We start from the raw sequence: 17,402 nt of genomic DNA, 5'->3' as shown, positions 1-17,402 counted from the left end.
CCTCTGCCCTCTGTCCTCTGCCCTCCGCCCTCCTGCCCTCTGCCCTCCTGCCCTCCTGCCCTCTGCTCTCTGCCCTCCTGCCCTCTGCCCTCTGCCCTATGCCATCTGCCCTATGCCCTCCGCTCTCCTGCCCTCTGCCCTCCTGCCCTCTGCCCTCTGTCCTCTGTCCTCCTGCCCTCTGTCCTCTGCTCTCCTGCCCTCCTGCCCTCTGCCCTCTGTCCTCCTGCCCTCTGCCCTCTGTCCTCTGCCCTCCTGCCCTCTGCCCTCCTGCCCCGCCGTGGCCCTGGTCTGTCCACCCTAGTGCCCTGTCCCCGTGCCCCTCTGTGACTGCCCCTCGGTCGGCTCCAGCCTCCCTCCAACACCCTCACTGCTTCCTGCCCGGTCCCATCTCGCTGCCCCGTCTGGGTCTCTCCTTGTCCCTCCTGGGTCCCTGGATCCCTGTCCCAGCCCAGGCCCCTGCCCCCCGGGGTGGAGGGAGCTGCCTCCAGGAGCTGCCCTGCCCCTGCCCGCCCGCAGACGTGGACGAGTGCTGGGCCTCGCCCGGCCGCCTGTGCCAGCACACCTGCGAGAACACGCCCGGCTCCTACCGCTGCTCCTGCGCCCCCGGCTTCCAGCTGGCCGCCGACCGCACGCGCTGCGAAGGTACCGGCCGCCCGACCTCGCCTCCGTGCACTGCCTGGACCGGTCCTCGCCTGTGGGCGGGGAGGGCGCCCTGACCTCCGCTGTCTCCCCAGACGTGAACGAGTGTGAGGCCCAGCGCTGCAGCCAGGAGTGTGCCAACATCTACGGCTCCTACCAGTGCTACTGCCGCCAGGGCTACCAGTTGGCCGAGGACGGGCACACCTGCACAGGTACCGCCCCCTGCCCGGCCCTGCCCGGCGTGCCCAGCGCAGGGGAGACACGGGCTCTGGCCTCCAGTCAGAGTGGAGTCTGGTCCCTGGGACCTGCCGGCAAAGGCCGCCCCCCTGCGACGTGGAAGTCTGGTCCTGACCCCAGCGGGGCGAAGTGTTCCGGGGTGAAGGGCCCCCTTGAAGACTGTTCCGGGCCTGTGTTGGCTGCCTGACTGCCCCTTAGCTGACCGTGGTGTTTGTGGGGCGGCCCCGGGGAGCAAGCCCTAGAACGGGAGTCCTGGGTCGCCGTGTGGCCTGGGCAGCTCGCTCCCTCTCTCTGAGCCCACTGTCCTCGTCCGTAACGTGGCCCCTGAGCTCCGTGCTGTGGCAGGCCCTGCGGCGGGCAGCGTCCCAGGGTGAACCTCTCTCCGGCAGACATCGACGAGTGTGCCCAGGGCGCCAGCATCCTGTGCACCTTCCGCTGCGTCAACGTGCCGGGGAGCTACCAGTGTGCGTGTCCCGAGCAGGGCTACACCATGGCGGCCAACGGAAGGTCCTGCAAGGGTAAGCAAGGGAGCCTGCCCACCAGGCTCGGCCGCGACCCAGCAGACCTGGGGACCTCACGTGGCTTGCTGCTCACCTGGGCCCTGGCACCCGGAGCACAGCACACAGGGGCCAGTCCCCCGGGGTCTGTGCCCAGGGTGAGGGTGACAGGCCTGCAGCTGCTTGACCCAACTTGGAACGTTCCAGATTTGGGCTCAGCTCCGGGCCTTGCCCTGGGAGGAGGCAGAGGCCCTGCTGGGCGGCTCTGGGGGCACGAGAGACCTGTCCGGTGAGAAGGACAGCTTCAGGGCCCCCCGGCTCTGTCCCCAGTGTCTGGGAAGCTGTCCAGGGGTCGGGCAGCAGGTCTTGGACACAGAGGGTGAGAGGGATCCTGTACCCGTAGCAGAGGCTCCCGGAGAGGCGTGTCCCAGACCCGCACGCGAGGAGACTCCCAGTCAGAGGTGTGCAGGGCTGGGCGGGGGTGTAAAGGAGGGGGGACTTCCTGTCCCCCAGACAGGCCTAGACAGCTGGGCAGTCGAGGGGATGACTTGTCCTGGATGGGGAACTGGGTTCGATGACATCTCGTTTTCTAAGTTGGAGAATCGTGATCTTTACTTCAGCTCCGTCAGAATGTGCCGAGGCCACCAAATTCCGGGCCTGGCAAGTCACCCGGGCAAGGTGGAGGGCCCCGGATCCACGTGGGGCAGGGTGTAGGGGCGGTGCCGGAACCCCTGGGAAATCCAACACCGCCCTCCACAGAGCACAGCCCTCCTGCCCCTGCTGCACGGTCGTCTGCTGGGTGGTGGGGCTGAGAGCCGGGGGTCCGGGTTGCCGCCTTGTCCACTGGTGATTCTGGGGGACGGGGAGTCAGAGTTGGCCCCCAGAAGGGTACACAGTACGACCCATGGTCGCTGCCTGTAAACAGATCCTGAGAGCAGATGCGGGGGTGTCAGCCCGCTGGTTTGTTTTCATTGTAGAGGAGAATGTGGGTCAGGCAGGGGGCAGCGTCTGTGAAGATTGTTTCAGTTCCCACGTGTGTCCTAAGTCCCAGTGCAAACGGATTCCTTCCTGTAGGTTCGTGAAAAACCAGCAACAAAATAACCATCATGAATGAAAAGGCTCTGAGTGAGAACAGGTGAATTAGGGGCCTGCTGGGCTCACCCACAGAGGCTGACCCAGGTCTCCCTGGCCCGAAGCTCTCTGCTTTTTTTTTTTTTTTTTTTAATCCTCACCTGGGGGCATTTTTGCATTTATCCTCAGATAGAGCAGGAGGGAGAGAGGGAGGGAGAGAGAGAGACACACATCGACTGGCTGCCACCCACAGGACCCCAACCGGGGCCGGGGACCAGCTGCAACCGAGGTACGTGCCCTTAGTGGGAACCGAACCTGGGACTCTCTGGCCGTGGGCTGACGCTCTAACCGCTGAGCACCCGGCCAGGGCTCTGCTTTTTAATTTAAAAAGTGATCCGTGTGCACTTCGTCCACGGTGGGGATCTGACTCGCCGCACGCTGAGCTGCGTGGGAAACAGGGGGTGCCCCTCGCATGCGGTTTCACTTTGAGACTGCGGCCCTGTTCGCCCGGCGGGGGCTCAGTCTGCCGGCGTCCAGGAGGCTCAGTCGGCGCTGCGGTGACCTTTGCTCTTGACTTTAGACTGGAGAGCTGGTCACATTCAAGACAGTCTTGCTCTGACCCCTCCTCCTGGCCCGTGCTAGCCAGGGTCAGAGGGGTGCCCGGATGTCCAGACATGCCTGTGTGGGCCCAGTGGGCTCCCAGGACCTGGCACGTGCCTGCTGGGCACAGGGGAGTCTACTGCCAGTGCTGATCTTGGGGGTGGCTGCCCGTTTGCCCCCTAGTAGCTTACCCAGTGACCCACTTCCCTGACATGCAAAAGGACTGACGAGGCAGGGTCCCCTCTCTGTACCCCACGCTGTGGCACCACCACCACCCGGAGGTCCCCCACACCCACGATGCTTTTGTTTTCTCTCCAGTCTTTTGCTGGAAGAGTCTCTGCCCTCAGAGGTGAACGAGGGCAGAGCTTGCGAGGCTGGTTCTGCCTGGTCGTGCCTGTCTCCTGAGTCACGCCGGGGGCCCGAGTCTGCGGCCACTGACCTCCAGAGCTCAGCGGCTGCTCCTGTGCGGTCCCTGGTTCGGTTCTGACTCGGCCCAAACACTGTCTCAAGGCTCCGATGTTGGGAAGGCCGTGGGGAGCACGGGTCAGGATCTCAGGCCAGCGTCTGCCCTTCCTTCATTGTTAGAAATGGAAAGAGGTGTCAGGCAGCGAGACTCGGCACGTCTCCTGGAACATGCTTCGTGTCCCGTTCACTGGGTGCCCGCTGAGCGCTCAGCCACGTCCCATCCGCAGCAACCGATGCGGATATCTGGGCGTTTCTCCTGCCAGTCTCTCTGTGCCAATAGACACACACGTGCAGGGTGGGGCCGACGTAGGCTCCCGGTTCTGTGGAAGGTGATACAGTGTAACCAGTAGATAACACAACAAACTGTTTCACTGCTCACAACTGTGGTCTCCTCTCTGCCCCACTCAGTACACACACTGTACTCTTGGCTACAGCCACGCTGAAAACAACCTTGAACCTCGTTTTCCCTTTCTTAGTGTAGTCCAGCCGTGAGCAGGCGGTGGGCTGGCTTTCAGCAATGCTGTTCGTCCCCATCGCCGCCTGTTCCCATCGCCGCGTGTCCGGTTGTGGCCTGGCCGCCCGACGGGCTGCAGTGACATCCCCGGGTGTGCGGCCTTGTCGAGCTCTCTGTCTTGGGCTCTGCAGGGCAGGTTTCAGGGTCAAAGCCCCACAGACGCCGGGGGCCTGGCGGCACCAAGGGGCAAGGGCCCCGGGGTCCTAGGGCAGCCACTGCGTCGTGGGCTCTTTCTTCCACCTCTGGACACATCTGTGGACACTGGACCAGGGCAGACAGTGAGATGCTGCTCCCGCCTCCTTGCTGCACCCCCACCCAGGCCGCAGGGTCAGGACTTCCTGCTGCGTGTGGGTGGCCACATAGGGTGAACCGTCGGTCAGGGGAACAGCCGCACCCATGCCGGCCCCGCCCGCTCCGGCCGCCTGCCGTGTTTTCTCCCACTCACCCAGAAAGTTGGGGTCCTGGCACATTCTGCAGAGGGGGCAAGCGAAGTTTGGGGTGCTGACGGGGTGAGCAGATCAGCACGCAGGGCATGGCACACAGTGGCCAGGGTCCGCAGCAGGCCGGGCGTTTGGCACGTGGCCCTGCCTGGCTGTGCCACCCTGGGCCTGGGCGGCGACCCCCACACCTGCCGTGGGGCCGTGGGGGTGAAGGAGGGAAGGGGTTGAGTGCCCGAGCATCACGTGGTCGTCAGGTGGTGAACGGGGCCCAGGTCGGCTGTCGTTGCTCTCAGGCTGTGGCCGCTGTTGGAGCCAGCGTGCTGTCATGCCAGGATCCAGGTTTCGGCATCAGGTGGACCTGGCTTTCAGCCCCAGCCGACCGCTGCCGGACCCCACCTGAGCCAGGCTATGCCCCTCGGATCCCAGTTCCCTTCTCTGGGGGCCAGTGACTCTCACCCCCCCAGTGGGCTGGGATGAGCCTTGGGTGAGGAGAACCCCTAAACGGGGCCCGTGCGGGGGGCTGAACAGTCTGCTCTCCAGGAAAGTGCCTGCAGACCTTGGTACACCCCACACGGGCCTTGGGGATGCCAATGCTGCCCTCTGGGCCTGGGCTGTTTGTGTCAGGACGGTCTCTGGAGCCCATTTGTGTGATCCAGCGGCTGCCTGTGGGTCTCACACACACACACACACACACACTCACACACACTCGCACCACTTCTGAGTTTTTCTCAGATACCCATGTGTTCACGTGTCTGTGTGTGTACGTGTGTGTGTGTCCGTGTACCTGTGTGTGTGTGTCCGTGTACCTGTGTGGGTGTGTGTCCGTGTACCTGTGTGGGTGTGTGTGTCCGTGTACCTCTGTGTGTGTGTGTCCGTGTACCTGTGTGTGTGTGTGTATCTGTGTGTGTGTGTGTGTGTGTCCGTGTACCTGTGTGTGTGTGTGTCCGTGTACCTGTGTGGGTATGTGTCCATGTACCTGTGTGTGTGTGTCCGTGTACCTGTGTAGGTGTGTGTCTGTGTACCTGTGTGGGTGTGTGTATCTGTGTGTGTGTCCGTGTACCTGTGTGTGTGTGTGTCCGTGTACCTGTGTGTGTGTGTGTCCGTGTACCTGTGTGTGTGTGTGTCCGTGTACCTGTGTGTGTGTGTGTCCGTGTACCTGTGTGTGTGTGTGTCCATGTACCTGTGTGGGTGTGTGTCCGTGTACCTGTGTGTGTGTGTGTCCGTGTACCTGTGTGGGTGTGTGTCCGTGTACCTGTGTGGGTGTGTGTCCGTGTACCTGTGTGGGTGTGCTTGAGCACGTGCGGGTACCCAGCCATGCACGGGCAGTGTGAGCATGTCTGCCATTTATGGGGCACGTGCAGCTGCGCATCTGAGTCTATATTTACAGGTAATGAGTCTTGAGCTCCAGCCAACACTCCAGGTAGAGCACAGGCCCTGTGCCTGGCACTCTGCTGGGTGCTGGACACTCCACGGGGCTGAGGGGGACCCCTGCCCCGGCCCTCCTGGAGCTCACACTGAGCAGGGGCCGTGGGGACAGGGCAGACGTACATGTAGCTTAGGTGTCTGTGCGCAGGGCAGGCAGTACAAGGAGAATACGGTGGGACGGAGGGTCAAGAGGGAGGAAGACCAGTCGGGGGACATTCTGTGGGGTGTGACCTGAGCGTCACCATCCTGGGAGGTGTGGGAGGTGTTGCAGCAGCGAGAACAGCATGTGCAAAGGCCCTGAGGTGGGGTAAGGGTCAGGCGGGGGCCGCTCAGAGGGGTGCAGCAGGACTGTGGCCCGAGGGAAGAGGAGAGCCCTGTGCTGAATGTAGCCTTGTGTCCGTAGGAGGGACTCGGCTTTTCATTTTGGGAACATGGGAGCCCTCAGAACATCACTAAAGGTCGTTTTTATTTTAGAGCCGGGCCCTCTGGCTGCTTGCTGGGGTGTGGTGTGTGTGTGGTGGGCACTGGATGGGGTGTGTCCCTGCAGTCAGGACGAGCTGCTCCGAGACCCAGGCCTCCAGCGTGGGCGTTCGGACTGGGGTCCCCCGCTGTCGGGATCCCCCGTGACCCTCCTGCCCTCCCCTCAGACATCGACGAGTGTGCCCTGGGCACCCACAACTGCTCGGAGGCCGAGACCTGCCACAACGTCCAGGGCAGCTTCCGCTGCCTGCGCTTCGAGTGTCCCCCCAACTACGTCCGCGTCTCCGGAACGTGAGTGTCCCCACCCCGGGCAGCAGGGGTCCCTCGGCCCAGGCCCTGCCCCACCTCCTGCTCTCCACCCGCCCCCACGCCGTCCTCAAATGGAGCACAAACAAGCACCTTGTAGAGAGTTCAGGGCGCAGAGAACGCGGGGCAGACACGGACAGTCTGTCTGCCAGTCTGTCTGCCCATCCGTCTCGCGCACACACACACAGAGACACCACGTTAGTTATTGCTGTGTAGCGCGATCCTAACACTTAGCACCGTGACCTGACAGTTCTTTTGTCACACAGTTCTGGAGGGTCGGGATTTCAGGAGCTGCTCAGCTGGGAGGTTCTGGCCCAGGGTCTCTGGCTGCAGAACCGTGCAGTCCAATCCCATGGGTCTGGGCAGGAGGCCTCAGCTTCATCGTGTGGGCCTCCCCGTGGGTCTGCTTTCCACATGCCTTCCCCCAGCAAGGGCGTGGAGAGAGCCAGGGGCAGCCCTCTGCAAAAGGGACACGTGCTCCCCAAAATATTCAAACAATGAAAGCGCCCCTCCCCGCAGACATCAGGCGGCGGCTGGAGCGCATCCACGTTCTCTCATCCACGCCCCGCATCTGGGAGCCGCCTGCCTGGGCCAGTGTTCCCAGGGCGGGGCTGCCGTTTATTTACTGCCCTGCTGAGGGCTGCTCCCTTTCCACTGTGCACACGGGGAATGTCCGTGTGCATGTGGTGTGCATGTGTGCTGGGGGGGTTAGGGCATCTGCCTAGGTGGCCCGGGGCCTCCCTCTGGGTCCCAGTGCGGGACAGCAGTGCCACCGGGAAGGAGCTGGGTATGATGAGCACGGTGCTTGGCAGGCGCACACGCCAGTCCGGCCGCTTGGCGGGGGTGTCCCTACCCCCGCCGGTGGCAGAGAATTCTGCTCAGATCTCTCGAGTTGCCGAGCCCTGGCGCCTAAACTCCCTCCCATTTTGGGAGCTTTTACACTGATCTAACGATGGGGACGCAGTGGCTCAGAAGGCCCAGAGGAGGCCAGCTTGTTGTTGTAGAAATTGAGGCCTTGGGCCCCCTGGGGGTGGGCAGAGGCCCTGTCGTCATCCTCGTCCCCTCTGGCTGAGCCTGGGGCTTCCACCTGGAAAAGGGTGGGGCCCCCAAGTCACAGCAGGAAATGGCCCAGAAGCAGACAATTCATAGAAGAAAAGGAATTTGTAAAATAATTGAAACAATGAAAACACCCTGGTCCGGGAACCCATTCAGACTCAGAGACAGTCTGCACGTACCAAGCGCAGGACGGTGAAGGGAGGGGCTTAGGGTACCTGCAGGCTGCCAACCAGCTGTGCCAGGGACTGGGGCGTGCTGTGTGTTTATGAACTCACCCCATCTCCCCAGGGAGACCCCAGGGCTATTAGCCCCTCCTACAGATGAGGAGACTGAGACCCATGTGCGTAAAGGGACTTAGCAGATGCTCCAAGGCTACTAAGGGCGGAGCTGGGGCCTTGAGGGGCCTCGGTCTCGGCCAGCGCAGCGCGGTAGACAGCAGGGCGGGAGCCCGGGTGTGGGGAAGTGGGGGGGTGGGGAAGTGGGGGGGTGGAGCCCCGCCCGCTGACCCCGCCCCCTGCGCCCCGCAGGAAGTGCGAGCGCACCGCGTGCCACGACCTCGCCGAGTGCCAGAGCTCCCCGGCCCGCATCACCTACTACCAGCTCAACTTCCAGACCGGCCTCCTGGTGCCGGCTCACATCTTCCGCATCAGCCCGGTGCCCGCCTTTGCGGGGGACACCATCGCCCTCACCATCACCAGGGGCAACGAGGAGGGCTACTTCGGCACGCGCCGGCTCAACGCCTACACCGGCCTGGTCTACCTGCAGCGCCTGGTGCGCGAGCCCCGGGACTTCGCCCTGGACGTGGAGATGAAGCTGTGGCGGCAGGGCTCCGTCACCACCTTCCTCGCCAAGATGCACATTTTTTTTACTCCCTTTGCCCTGTGAGGCAGCCGCCCCAGCCCCCTGCGCCGGGCCTTGGCCCCCGGGGCGCCGCCCTCCAGCGCACCGCTCTGGGCGCGCAGCACCGTGCGGGTGGGGCGGGCATTGGTGTCTTTTTGCTCCAATTGTAAATTAACTTAATTTTGCCGACTCCAGCCCCCTCGGGTTCCTGGTGGGGATCTCGGCAGCCGGGTGCGGGGGGCTTGGACAGCGGCACGAGGTCACTGCGGGCGGAGTGAGGACCCCACAGGTGGCATTAAAGGCTGGAAACGGGCCCGTGGGGCTTTGGGCTCAGCGGGAAGGCCCGGCCCCAAAGCTGATGCTCCATTTCCTGTTTCACTGCGATTCCCTAAGAACATCGTGTTTGTGTTTGATCGTGGCAGTAGCCCACACGCGGCAGGAAATCTCAGATAGTGCGGAAGGTAAGGGCGCGGAAACAGCGCTTCCGTGGAGGTCACTCCGAGGACAGCGAGCCGGGTCCCCGGCCTGCTGCTGGGTGTCTCCCCGAGCCCGTCCGGGAGCTGAGTCCAGGACCTTCCCCGACAGGAGTCCCCGTGCAGGGAGCGGTCGGGGTGCTCAGTGCTGCCGGGTGACGCTCCTCGCCTGTCCCTTTGCCGCTGCCCCGCGTGGGCCTCGGGCGCGTCACTGCCCGCATGGGCCTCGGGTAGTGTCACTTTGGAGATGCCCCTCTGCCACCTGTCCCTTTCCCTGAGGCCTGGGCACCTCCGGCAGACGAGGGCCTTGGGCGGAGCCGGAAGGGTGGGAATTCACCTTCTCCCCGGTGCAGCCCGGGCTGGGTCAGTGAAGGACGCGGGTGGGGCGCCCTCTGGCCGGCTTTGCCACGCCCGGCTCGCTCTCTGCACACTGGGTTCAGCCGCGCAGTTTGCGGGTCGTGGGCGTCGTGGGCAGCAGCAGGCGTTCAGACCCTGCGGAGCCCGTGCGCTTGGTGGCGGGAAGCCTTGTGTCGCGACGCAGCGGCCACGAGTCTGTGGTTGTCCCCATGGTGCCACCAGCTCTGGCCGTGATGCGAAATCTTTCTGACTCTGTGTGGGGGGCCGTGAGGGGCCGTGGCCAACTGGGAGCGCAGGCCCTGTGTGGAGGGGCGCAGTCTCGGCTCCAGAAACTGCCACTGTCCGGGGACCTGGGCCCAGGTGGCCGGATGTTCTCATTCTTCAAGGTCACCTCTCAAGTACGTTTTGATACACACTCTCCCGATTTTCAGATGTGGCGAGTCATTCACACCTGTGACCACAGGGTGAACCTGCCACGGAAGGCCCGCCGTCCGGGGCCCTCCTTTCCCTCCCTGCTCCTCACAGGTCCTCGCCCCAGGGCTTGTGGCCGAAGCCAAGGCCTCCTTCCTGCTGGCCAGGCTGCTCCGTCCTCTTTCTGAAAAGCAAAGCTAGCAAATCTGTCCAACGTGGTCACACTCCGGGCAGGGGCGCAGGGAACAGACCGTGCGGGGCAGACTGGGGACCCCAGCGAGGGGTGAGCAGCACCTGGCTGGCTGGCAGACTCCCCGCCATCCTGGTCCTTCTCCCAGCCCCCAGCGCTGCCCGGGCCCTCCCCTGCGGCCGTCACCTCCCTGCGGTTCGTCCGCCTCAGCAGGGGGTCCCCGAGGTTCTCTCCGGGCTGCGGTGCCCACAGAGTCAGCACGCGGCCTCCAGCTTGGCTCTGGCTCCCTGAGCCTCTCAAAACAATTTCCTTCTGATTTTGGGGTTTCCAAGGTTCAGGGACCCTGGAATGCCAGGCCCCCGAGGAGTCTGGCGAGCGGCAGTCTGCGAGAAGGGTCTACACGTCATCCTCACTTCAGACGTGGGACAGAGCGGGAGGGTCCCCGCTGTTCCCAGGACACGGCACCGTCCTGGCAGGAGGGGTGACCTCTCACACAGTGTTGCCGACCCGGGAGCCTGTGGTACCAGCATTTTTACTGGAGCTCGGTCGCACCCTGTCAGCCTGGTGGCCTGGAGCGTCTCGTCCTTCGGTGAAGACGATGTGTCCCCAGCCCCTCAGCTTGGTGTCCAGTGCCCAACACCCCCAGGTACACAGACTCCAGTCAGGACTTTGCAGGGGCCTAGGCCTCACCCCCAGGAGCCAAAGGCACAGGCCAGACTGTAGGTATGAGGCCAGCCCTCCGGCCTCTCCTGGCTGGGCGGCTCCTCCTGGCGTTGTTGCTTCTCCTGACCCCCTGTCGCCTGTGCTCAGCTTGTGCCGAGCCATCTGGCATAGAAATGAGTTCGTGGTTCCCGGCTGGTGTGGCTCAGTGGTTGAGCATCGACCCTGCACCAGGAGGTCGCTGGTTCGATTCCCGGTCAGGGCCCAGGCCCAGGTTGTGGGCTGATCCCCAGTGGGGGGCGTGCAGGAGGCGGTCAGTCCATGTTCTGTCTCATCCATGTTTCCATCTCTCTCTCCCTCTCCCCTCCTCTCTCTCTCTCAAATCAATAAAGAACAAAAACATTGGAAAAAAAGCAGATGTAGACTTGGCCTCTCAGGAGTCTGGCTCATCGAGATGAGACATGCCCTCTGTTTTCCAGCCCCTTGAGAAGTGTAGTACTGGCCCATGTTCTGGGCTGCCCTCGTCATGACCCATTTGCTCCTTACCCCGCTCCCCACCCACACCCCGGGTCCCCACCCCGGGGGGGACGGCCGGTCTGGCCCCTGAGCTGGGCCAGATCACAGGCCCTCCGGCCGCCAGGGTGGGGTCCCGCGGAGCTTGGCCACCTCGGCCGGCTGTCTGCCAGGTGGGGCTGAAGGCTGTGTCCGCCCTGCCAGGCCCGGAGTTGCTGCACATGAAGGTTTGAGCTCTGAGTCACGGTTTCTCGCCCGGGAACCCTCCCTGCTCCGGCCCCCACGTTGCAGCCTGTGTCCCGGGACAGTAGCATCAGGGAGGAGAAAGCAGGTTGAGGTGGGGTGGGGTAGGGCCATGCAGCACTGTCCCCCTGGGAAGAATTGTGTTGTTATAACCCCCACCCCCAAGATCTCCTGGGAAGCAGAGGGAGCTATCCAAGGGGACCCTCCCTTGGCCCCCTCGTGGTGGGTGTGAGCACACAGCTATGCCAGCCCTTCCTGCCTCTCACCCCCTTTCTGACGATCCGGCCCTTACCCCAAGGAAGGTCTCCCTGCCCCTTGGTGGACTCGGCTCTCACAGACGGTCCTGGTCTGAGGAAACGGGAATCTGGTCCAGACCGGCCTGTGTGCCCTGTGCCACACTTCTGTCCACCACTGGCTGAGCCGAGGCGTCCAGGGACTTCCTGTGGGGGCTCACCTGAGGGTCCTGGGGCCTCCGGACGGGCCCGTCTGCCCGCAGAGGTCCGTTTCTGTCTCTCCAGTCGACAGGGCGGTCTTGGACGTTTTGTGGCTCCGAGGGACAGGAGGGATGTGTCTGGACTTAACCAGGTCCTGCAGTCCCCGCAGGTCGACGTGTCTGTGGGCCCAGGAGGCCACCTCGGAGGACACCAGCCCCCAATTCCCGTCTCCTGATCCCGGAGGGAGCTCCTCGGGGGATGTCAGCATGCCCTGCCTTATTTTTTATTTTTTAATTTTTTTTTCCTTTATTGATTTGAGAGAGGAAGGGAGAGGCAGAGAAACATGGATGAGAGAGAACATGGACTGGCCGCCTCCTGCACGCCCCCCACTGGGGATCAGCCCACAACCTGGGCATGTGCCCTGACCGGGAATTGAACCGGCGACCTCTTGGTGCAGGGTCAACGCTCAACCACTGAGCCACACCGGCGGGACTGCAGGCCCTGCTTTAATGCACCCTCAAATCCCCGCAGTGGCTTCTGCGCAGCCAGGCCCACACGGACACCCCTTCAGCAACCTGTTTGCGTGGCCCTGTCCTGACCACAGCGCCGGGCCAGCCCACGAGCCGGCAAAGGCCCAGCTGGGCAGGTGGCCGGCAGTCAGCCCCGCCTGCTGACTCTGCTCCCAGACGGGCGCCCCTGGGACGCTGCCCGCACACCTTGGACCTGCCGTCCTCAGAGCAGACGGTGATCTTCGGGCAACCAGGAGCTCCCGGGGGCAGTGCCCAGGCGGGGCATCAGATTGCCGTCCCCTGAAGGGGCAACCCTCCTTGGGATTGTGCCGAGCGCCCCCCAGCACTGCCCGGCGGGAGGCACCTTTCTGCACACACGTGCTCAGTCTGTCCCTCCGCACGCTCAGCACCCCGGCAAGTGTGTCCTCGGAACCACAGCAGGACGGGCACTTCAGATGTCAACGCTCTCGTTCGTGGTCCTCGGTCCTCGGAGCAGGCTCAGTCAAGGCCGTGCCGGTTGTCTCTCGGGAACATTTTGAATCTCAGGGGTCCCTCCTGGGGGGCACTCGCGGGCTGTGCCGTGGTCCTGGTCTGTGGGAGGACGTTAGAGCTGCTTCTGATCAGGGTCATGTACAGGGGACAGCAGTGTTCCCCGGGACGGATGTGTGTCCCCCAAAACCCAGTGGCCTGCACAGCTGCTGGCGTGTCCGCCAGTGTCCCATCGGCGTTGCCCGCAGGGCAGGGGTGCGTGGCCGGCTTTCCAGCTGGGGGGGAGGCGTCCCCGTCAGACACGCGTCCCTGCTCATGATGCATCCAGGTCAAGGAGACGCAGCCACAGTCTGTTCATCTAAATGTTCTCTGACCCAGCAGCCACTGTCCGTATCCTCCCTACCCAACCGGAGCCCTCTTTGGACCTGACCAAAGGTTTGGAACCACAGAGCATGGGGACCCCGTAACACAAGTCCTGGGGGGCACACGGGCCCGAGAGCACAGCTGCCCACTGACCAAGGCAGCTCTGGGTGCTGTGGGGGGCACAGCCCGAGTCCTTGGCAGCAGGGGACTCCGTGTCCCCCTTCCGTCTTGGGGTCGGTGCCTAGTCAGCAAGAAGCGCTCACTGGGGACTTGCAGCGTGTCCGACCCCCCGGCATTGTGTGGGAGCCGACTGGGGTCCTGATCCACAGTGGAGCAGCTGAGAGGGGCCATGACCCTGGGACCCACTGGTCATGCTCAAACCCCGGGACCCCGAGACAGCCAGCCTCCTGGCACGTGTGAATGACCTTCTGAAGGTGAGCGGGGCGCTGACTGGAGGGAAATACCACAGAGCACTGGGGTGCCGTCCGTGGGGTGCAGCTGTTACAGCAGAGACCCCTCAGGGCTGAGTTCCAAAGGAGGGAGAGCTGAGCAGGTCCAAGGAATGAAGGGGGAGCCCCGCTTCTCGTCATTCCAGGGGCGACTGTGGGGTTCGTTCTCCCTGTGTCTGCAGCTCTGGACTCTCCGGGGTGGGAGGTGCTGGTCCCCCCAGGGGCACACTCTTCCCGGGGGGAGTCGCAAGGTCCCGCCGAGTCTCACACGAGGGCTGCTGCGTTGGTCTCTTCATTGTCTGGACCAGTAGGAAGGAGGGGGGCCCATACTGCGGGTGATTGACCTTGGGCAGCAGATGGGACGGACTCTGACCTGGGAGCAGGGAGGACGAGAGCCGGAGTGAGCTCAGGGGCTCCGCCTCGTACCTGTGAACAGACCTGTGCAGCCACCCAGACCAAGACGGGCGTGGCGGCCAAGGCGCCCAATAGCAGGCCGTCAGCCCGGCGGTCTGGCTCAGCGGTTGAGCCTCGACCCTGCACCAAGAGGTCGCTGGTTCGATCCCCGGTCAGGACACAGCCCAGGTTGTGGGCTGATCCCCAGTGGGGGGCGTGCAGGAGGCGGCCAGTCGATGTTCTCTCTCATCCATGTTTCTATCTCCCTCCCCCTTCCTCTCTCTCTAAAATCAATAAACAAAACAAAACAAAAAACAAATCAAGCCATCAAAGATCACGAACGAGGGTTGGGTTGAACTATCAAATGAGCCCCCAACACCTGAAAAGGTGTTAGCGAAGGGCAAGGGCACTTTTTTTTTTATCCTCACCTGGGGACATTTTCCCATTTTTTGTTCAGATAGAGTGGGAGGGAGAGAGAGGAAGAGAGAGAGAGAGAGAGAAACATCGACGTGAAAGGGACACATCGAGTGGTTGTCACCCGCACGACCAACCAGGGCCGGGGACAAACTGCAACCGAGGTACATGCCCTTAGCGGGAACCAAACCCGGGTCTCTCTGGTCCGCAGGCCGACGCTCCAACCGCTGAGCCAAACTGGCCAGGGCCAAGGGCACTTTTGATGGGGGCAGCGGCCAGAGGAGGAGGACCAGTGGTCACCTCTGGTCAACTGCAGTGACAGGAGCTGGGGCTCACTGCACTCACTCTCCTTTTCTGAGCTTTCCTCTCAGAGACTGCCCCCCAACCCTGCATGGAGAAGTGGGGTGCCCTGGGGGTGCACTTGGCAGACCCCAACTGCTGTTGCCATGTATGAACTCGTGCCTCCCATGGGGTGTTTGCAGCGAGGACTGAGCAGACCCCACAGTCACGGGCCCCGCTGCATGCTGACCGGTTGGGGACCGTGAGCCCCTCAGGTGGGGCGGGCAGTGGTGTGGCCGCTCAGACTCCTCCCAGCCTTACCCGGACCCTTCTGGGCATCTGTTATTTGAAAGAGCTGAATTCACACGCATGTGCGCTCACACACACACACACACACAGTTGGGACAGTGGGTTTAGGGGGAAAGACCGCACCCCATCAAGCGTCCATGCTGTTAACACGACATGTGGCTGTTGATGTTGACCTTGATCAAGGGGCTGCGGTCCTGTTTGTCAGGTTTCTTGGGTGTAAAGAGACCTTTTCCCCTCTCCCCACACCACATTCCTCTGTGCACAGAGTTTTAATTCTTTAATGGCCTTGGGGTGTAGACATCATTCGGTCTCAAGTGCTTGGCGCTCAGCCCTGTCTTAAACTTCTATTGTCGCCGTGTGCATCTGGGGTGCTGCAGACCCCCCGCTGACCGGTGATGAGCCCAGGCTGCCCCTGGGTATGGACCCCTCAGACTGTGCCCCGTGGGCATCCTTGTGTTGCAGGCGTGAACGGCTGGTCGCCGGCGTCTGCCCTGCGGAAGCCTGTGCCAGGCTGCCCCCTGCAGCCTGCCTCCCGACAGTGGTCCCACTTCCAACGCCTGCCAGCGAGGGCCCGTCAGGTGGGGGCGTCGGGTCGCCCCATGGGGACACCTCGCAGGTGCGCTTCACCCTCACGGAGCCTCAGCGCAGACCAGAGCCCCCTGGTGGGCCCAGACACCTGCTCCCTTGCCTGGTGCCACGCTTTGTAGAAGTGTTTTGAGCCAACATGTCAACATTAAGTGTCACATCCACGTTTGAGCTTTGACCTTTCCTGGAGACCCCAGACTGCCTCCTCGCGGTTTTCCAAAGTGAAGCGATCCCCTTGGCGTACGTGGGTTTGGTGATCTTCGTGGCTTCTGCGAAGTGGGCGCAGGTCACCGCAGAGCCCTTTTCTGTCCTGCCCTGGGCAGCCTGGCTGGAGGTGGAGCGCTCCCCACCCCTGGAGTGTGCGAGCTGGGTCCGGGGTGTCTGGACAGAGGATGAGGCCCTGGAAGTTCCATCTTATCCAGATTCCGAATTTGAGACCCTGGCATTTGTCCTGCTCTGTAAGCCACTGGCTGGAGGAGGCACGTCTGTGGGGCGATGGTGCCCCCTTGTGGCTGCAGCTCCAACCCAGCGGTTCTGCTCACTGCCCATGGAGAGGGAAGGGTTTGGACAGTGGGGATGCGGGAAGGTATTTCGGGTGGCAGGGAGGGTCAGGGGACCCCACGGGGTGCACTAGAGCCGCTGCCCGTGGTGGAGTGAAGGGCATGTCAGCGGTGGAGGCTGGGGCCAGAGCGGGAGGGCCCTGGAGGCTGACTGAGGGGCAGTCGGTCTTACCGGGAATGTGGCTGAGGTGGGGTCTGACTTCGGCAGAGTGGCCAACCCGCCCTTGAACAACCGCCGTGTCCCTTGCCTGGGGGTCAGCTGCCCTGTCCCACCTGTGGGACGAAGAATTCCCACCCACAAGCATCTTTCGGACAAACGGACGTGCTGACCTCCCCCGCCCTGGATGGGACCACCATTCATGGCCACCGATTTAGTGGCGGAGCCGTGGGTGAGGACCACGCGCGGAGAACTGAGCAGCCGCGGCCGGTGGGGGCTCAGCACCTCTGAGACTTCACCTCGCCCCACGATAGCCTGGGCCGAGGTGTCAGTGAGGCTCAGAGAAAGCAGGGGACTGGCCCAGTTCGCAAGGAGCTTGGAGCCCAGGTGGGCCTGACCGCGACACTCATTTTCAAGAGAATAAGGAGATAAACAGCAAGCGGAGAAGATATTCGCGAAAGATACTGCTGAAATAGGGTTATCCAGAAATACCAAGACCCTCAAGTCAACCCGATGACGACGAGGAGCCTGGCTTCAAAGTGGGCAAACACGCCCTGGTCATCGTCACTCCGTTCGCTCAGCGATGTCTCCCCAAAGAAGCGCTACGGGGGACCCGCATATGAAAAGACGCTCCTTCTCCTGTCGTCAGGAAAACGAACGCTGAGACAGGGCGACCCCGCGACACGCCCGTCAGAATGGCCGAGCTGGGCAGGGACTGGCCACACCTTGGCACCGCTGGGCAGGTCAGGCGCCCGCTCCTTGCTGGTGGAACGCAGATGGTGCAGCCACTTTGGAAGACAGCTTGCCAGTTTCCTGCAAAACGAAACATACTTAAAAAAATGTTTTTTATCTACACCCGAGGACATTTTTGCATTTATCTTCAGATTGAGCGGGAGGAAGAGAGGGGGGAAAGAGAGAGAGAGAAAAATCGATGTGAGAGAGACACATCAAGTGGTCGCCACCCACACGACCCCAATCAGGGCCGGGGACAAACTGCAACCGAGGTACATGCCCTTAGCGGGAACCGAACCCGGGTCTCTCTGG

The 17,402-nt window shown here is 62.9% G+C and overlaps 1 protein-coding gene across 2 annotated transcripts in view; it reads left to right on the top strand.

The window, feature by feature from the left end:
* Nucleotides 1-9,022, top strand: part of FBLN2 (fibulin 2) — a 79,837-nt gene extending 70,815 nt beyond the window's left edge. For both annotated transcript variants that reach the window (XM_036243697.1, XM_036243696.1), the window contains 5 exons: nucleotides 517-642; nucleotides 735-851; nucleotides 1,266-1,394; nucleotides 6,536-6,659; nucleotides 8,258-9,022. In XM_036243697.1, the coding sequence (XP_036099590.1) occupies nucleotides 517-642; nucleotides 735-851; nucleotides 1,266-1,394; nucleotides 6,536-6,659; nucleotides 8,258-8,615 (854 nt within the window). In that variant the 3' untranslated portion in view covers nucleotides 8,616-9,022. The remainder of the gene's footprint in view (nucleotides 1-516; nucleotides 643-734; nucleotides 852-1,265; nucleotides 1,395-6,535; nucleotides 6,660-8,257) is intronic.
* The last annotated feature ends 8,380 nt before the right edge of the window (nucleotides 9,023-17,402 follow it).

This window comes from Molossus molossus, unplaced genomic scaffold (genome assembly GCF_014108415.1).
Source record: "Molossus molossus isolate mMolMol1 unplaced genomic scaffold, mMolMol1.p scaffold_m16_p_5, whole genome shotgun sequence".
In the NCBI taxonomy this organism is placed as follows: domain Eukaryota; kingdom Metazoa; phylum Chordata; class Mammalia; order Chiroptera; family Molossidae; genus Molossus; species Molossus molossus.
The sequence above is the reverse complement of the archived record's forward strand: the minus strand, read 5'-3'. Positions and strand labels throughout refer to the sequence as shown.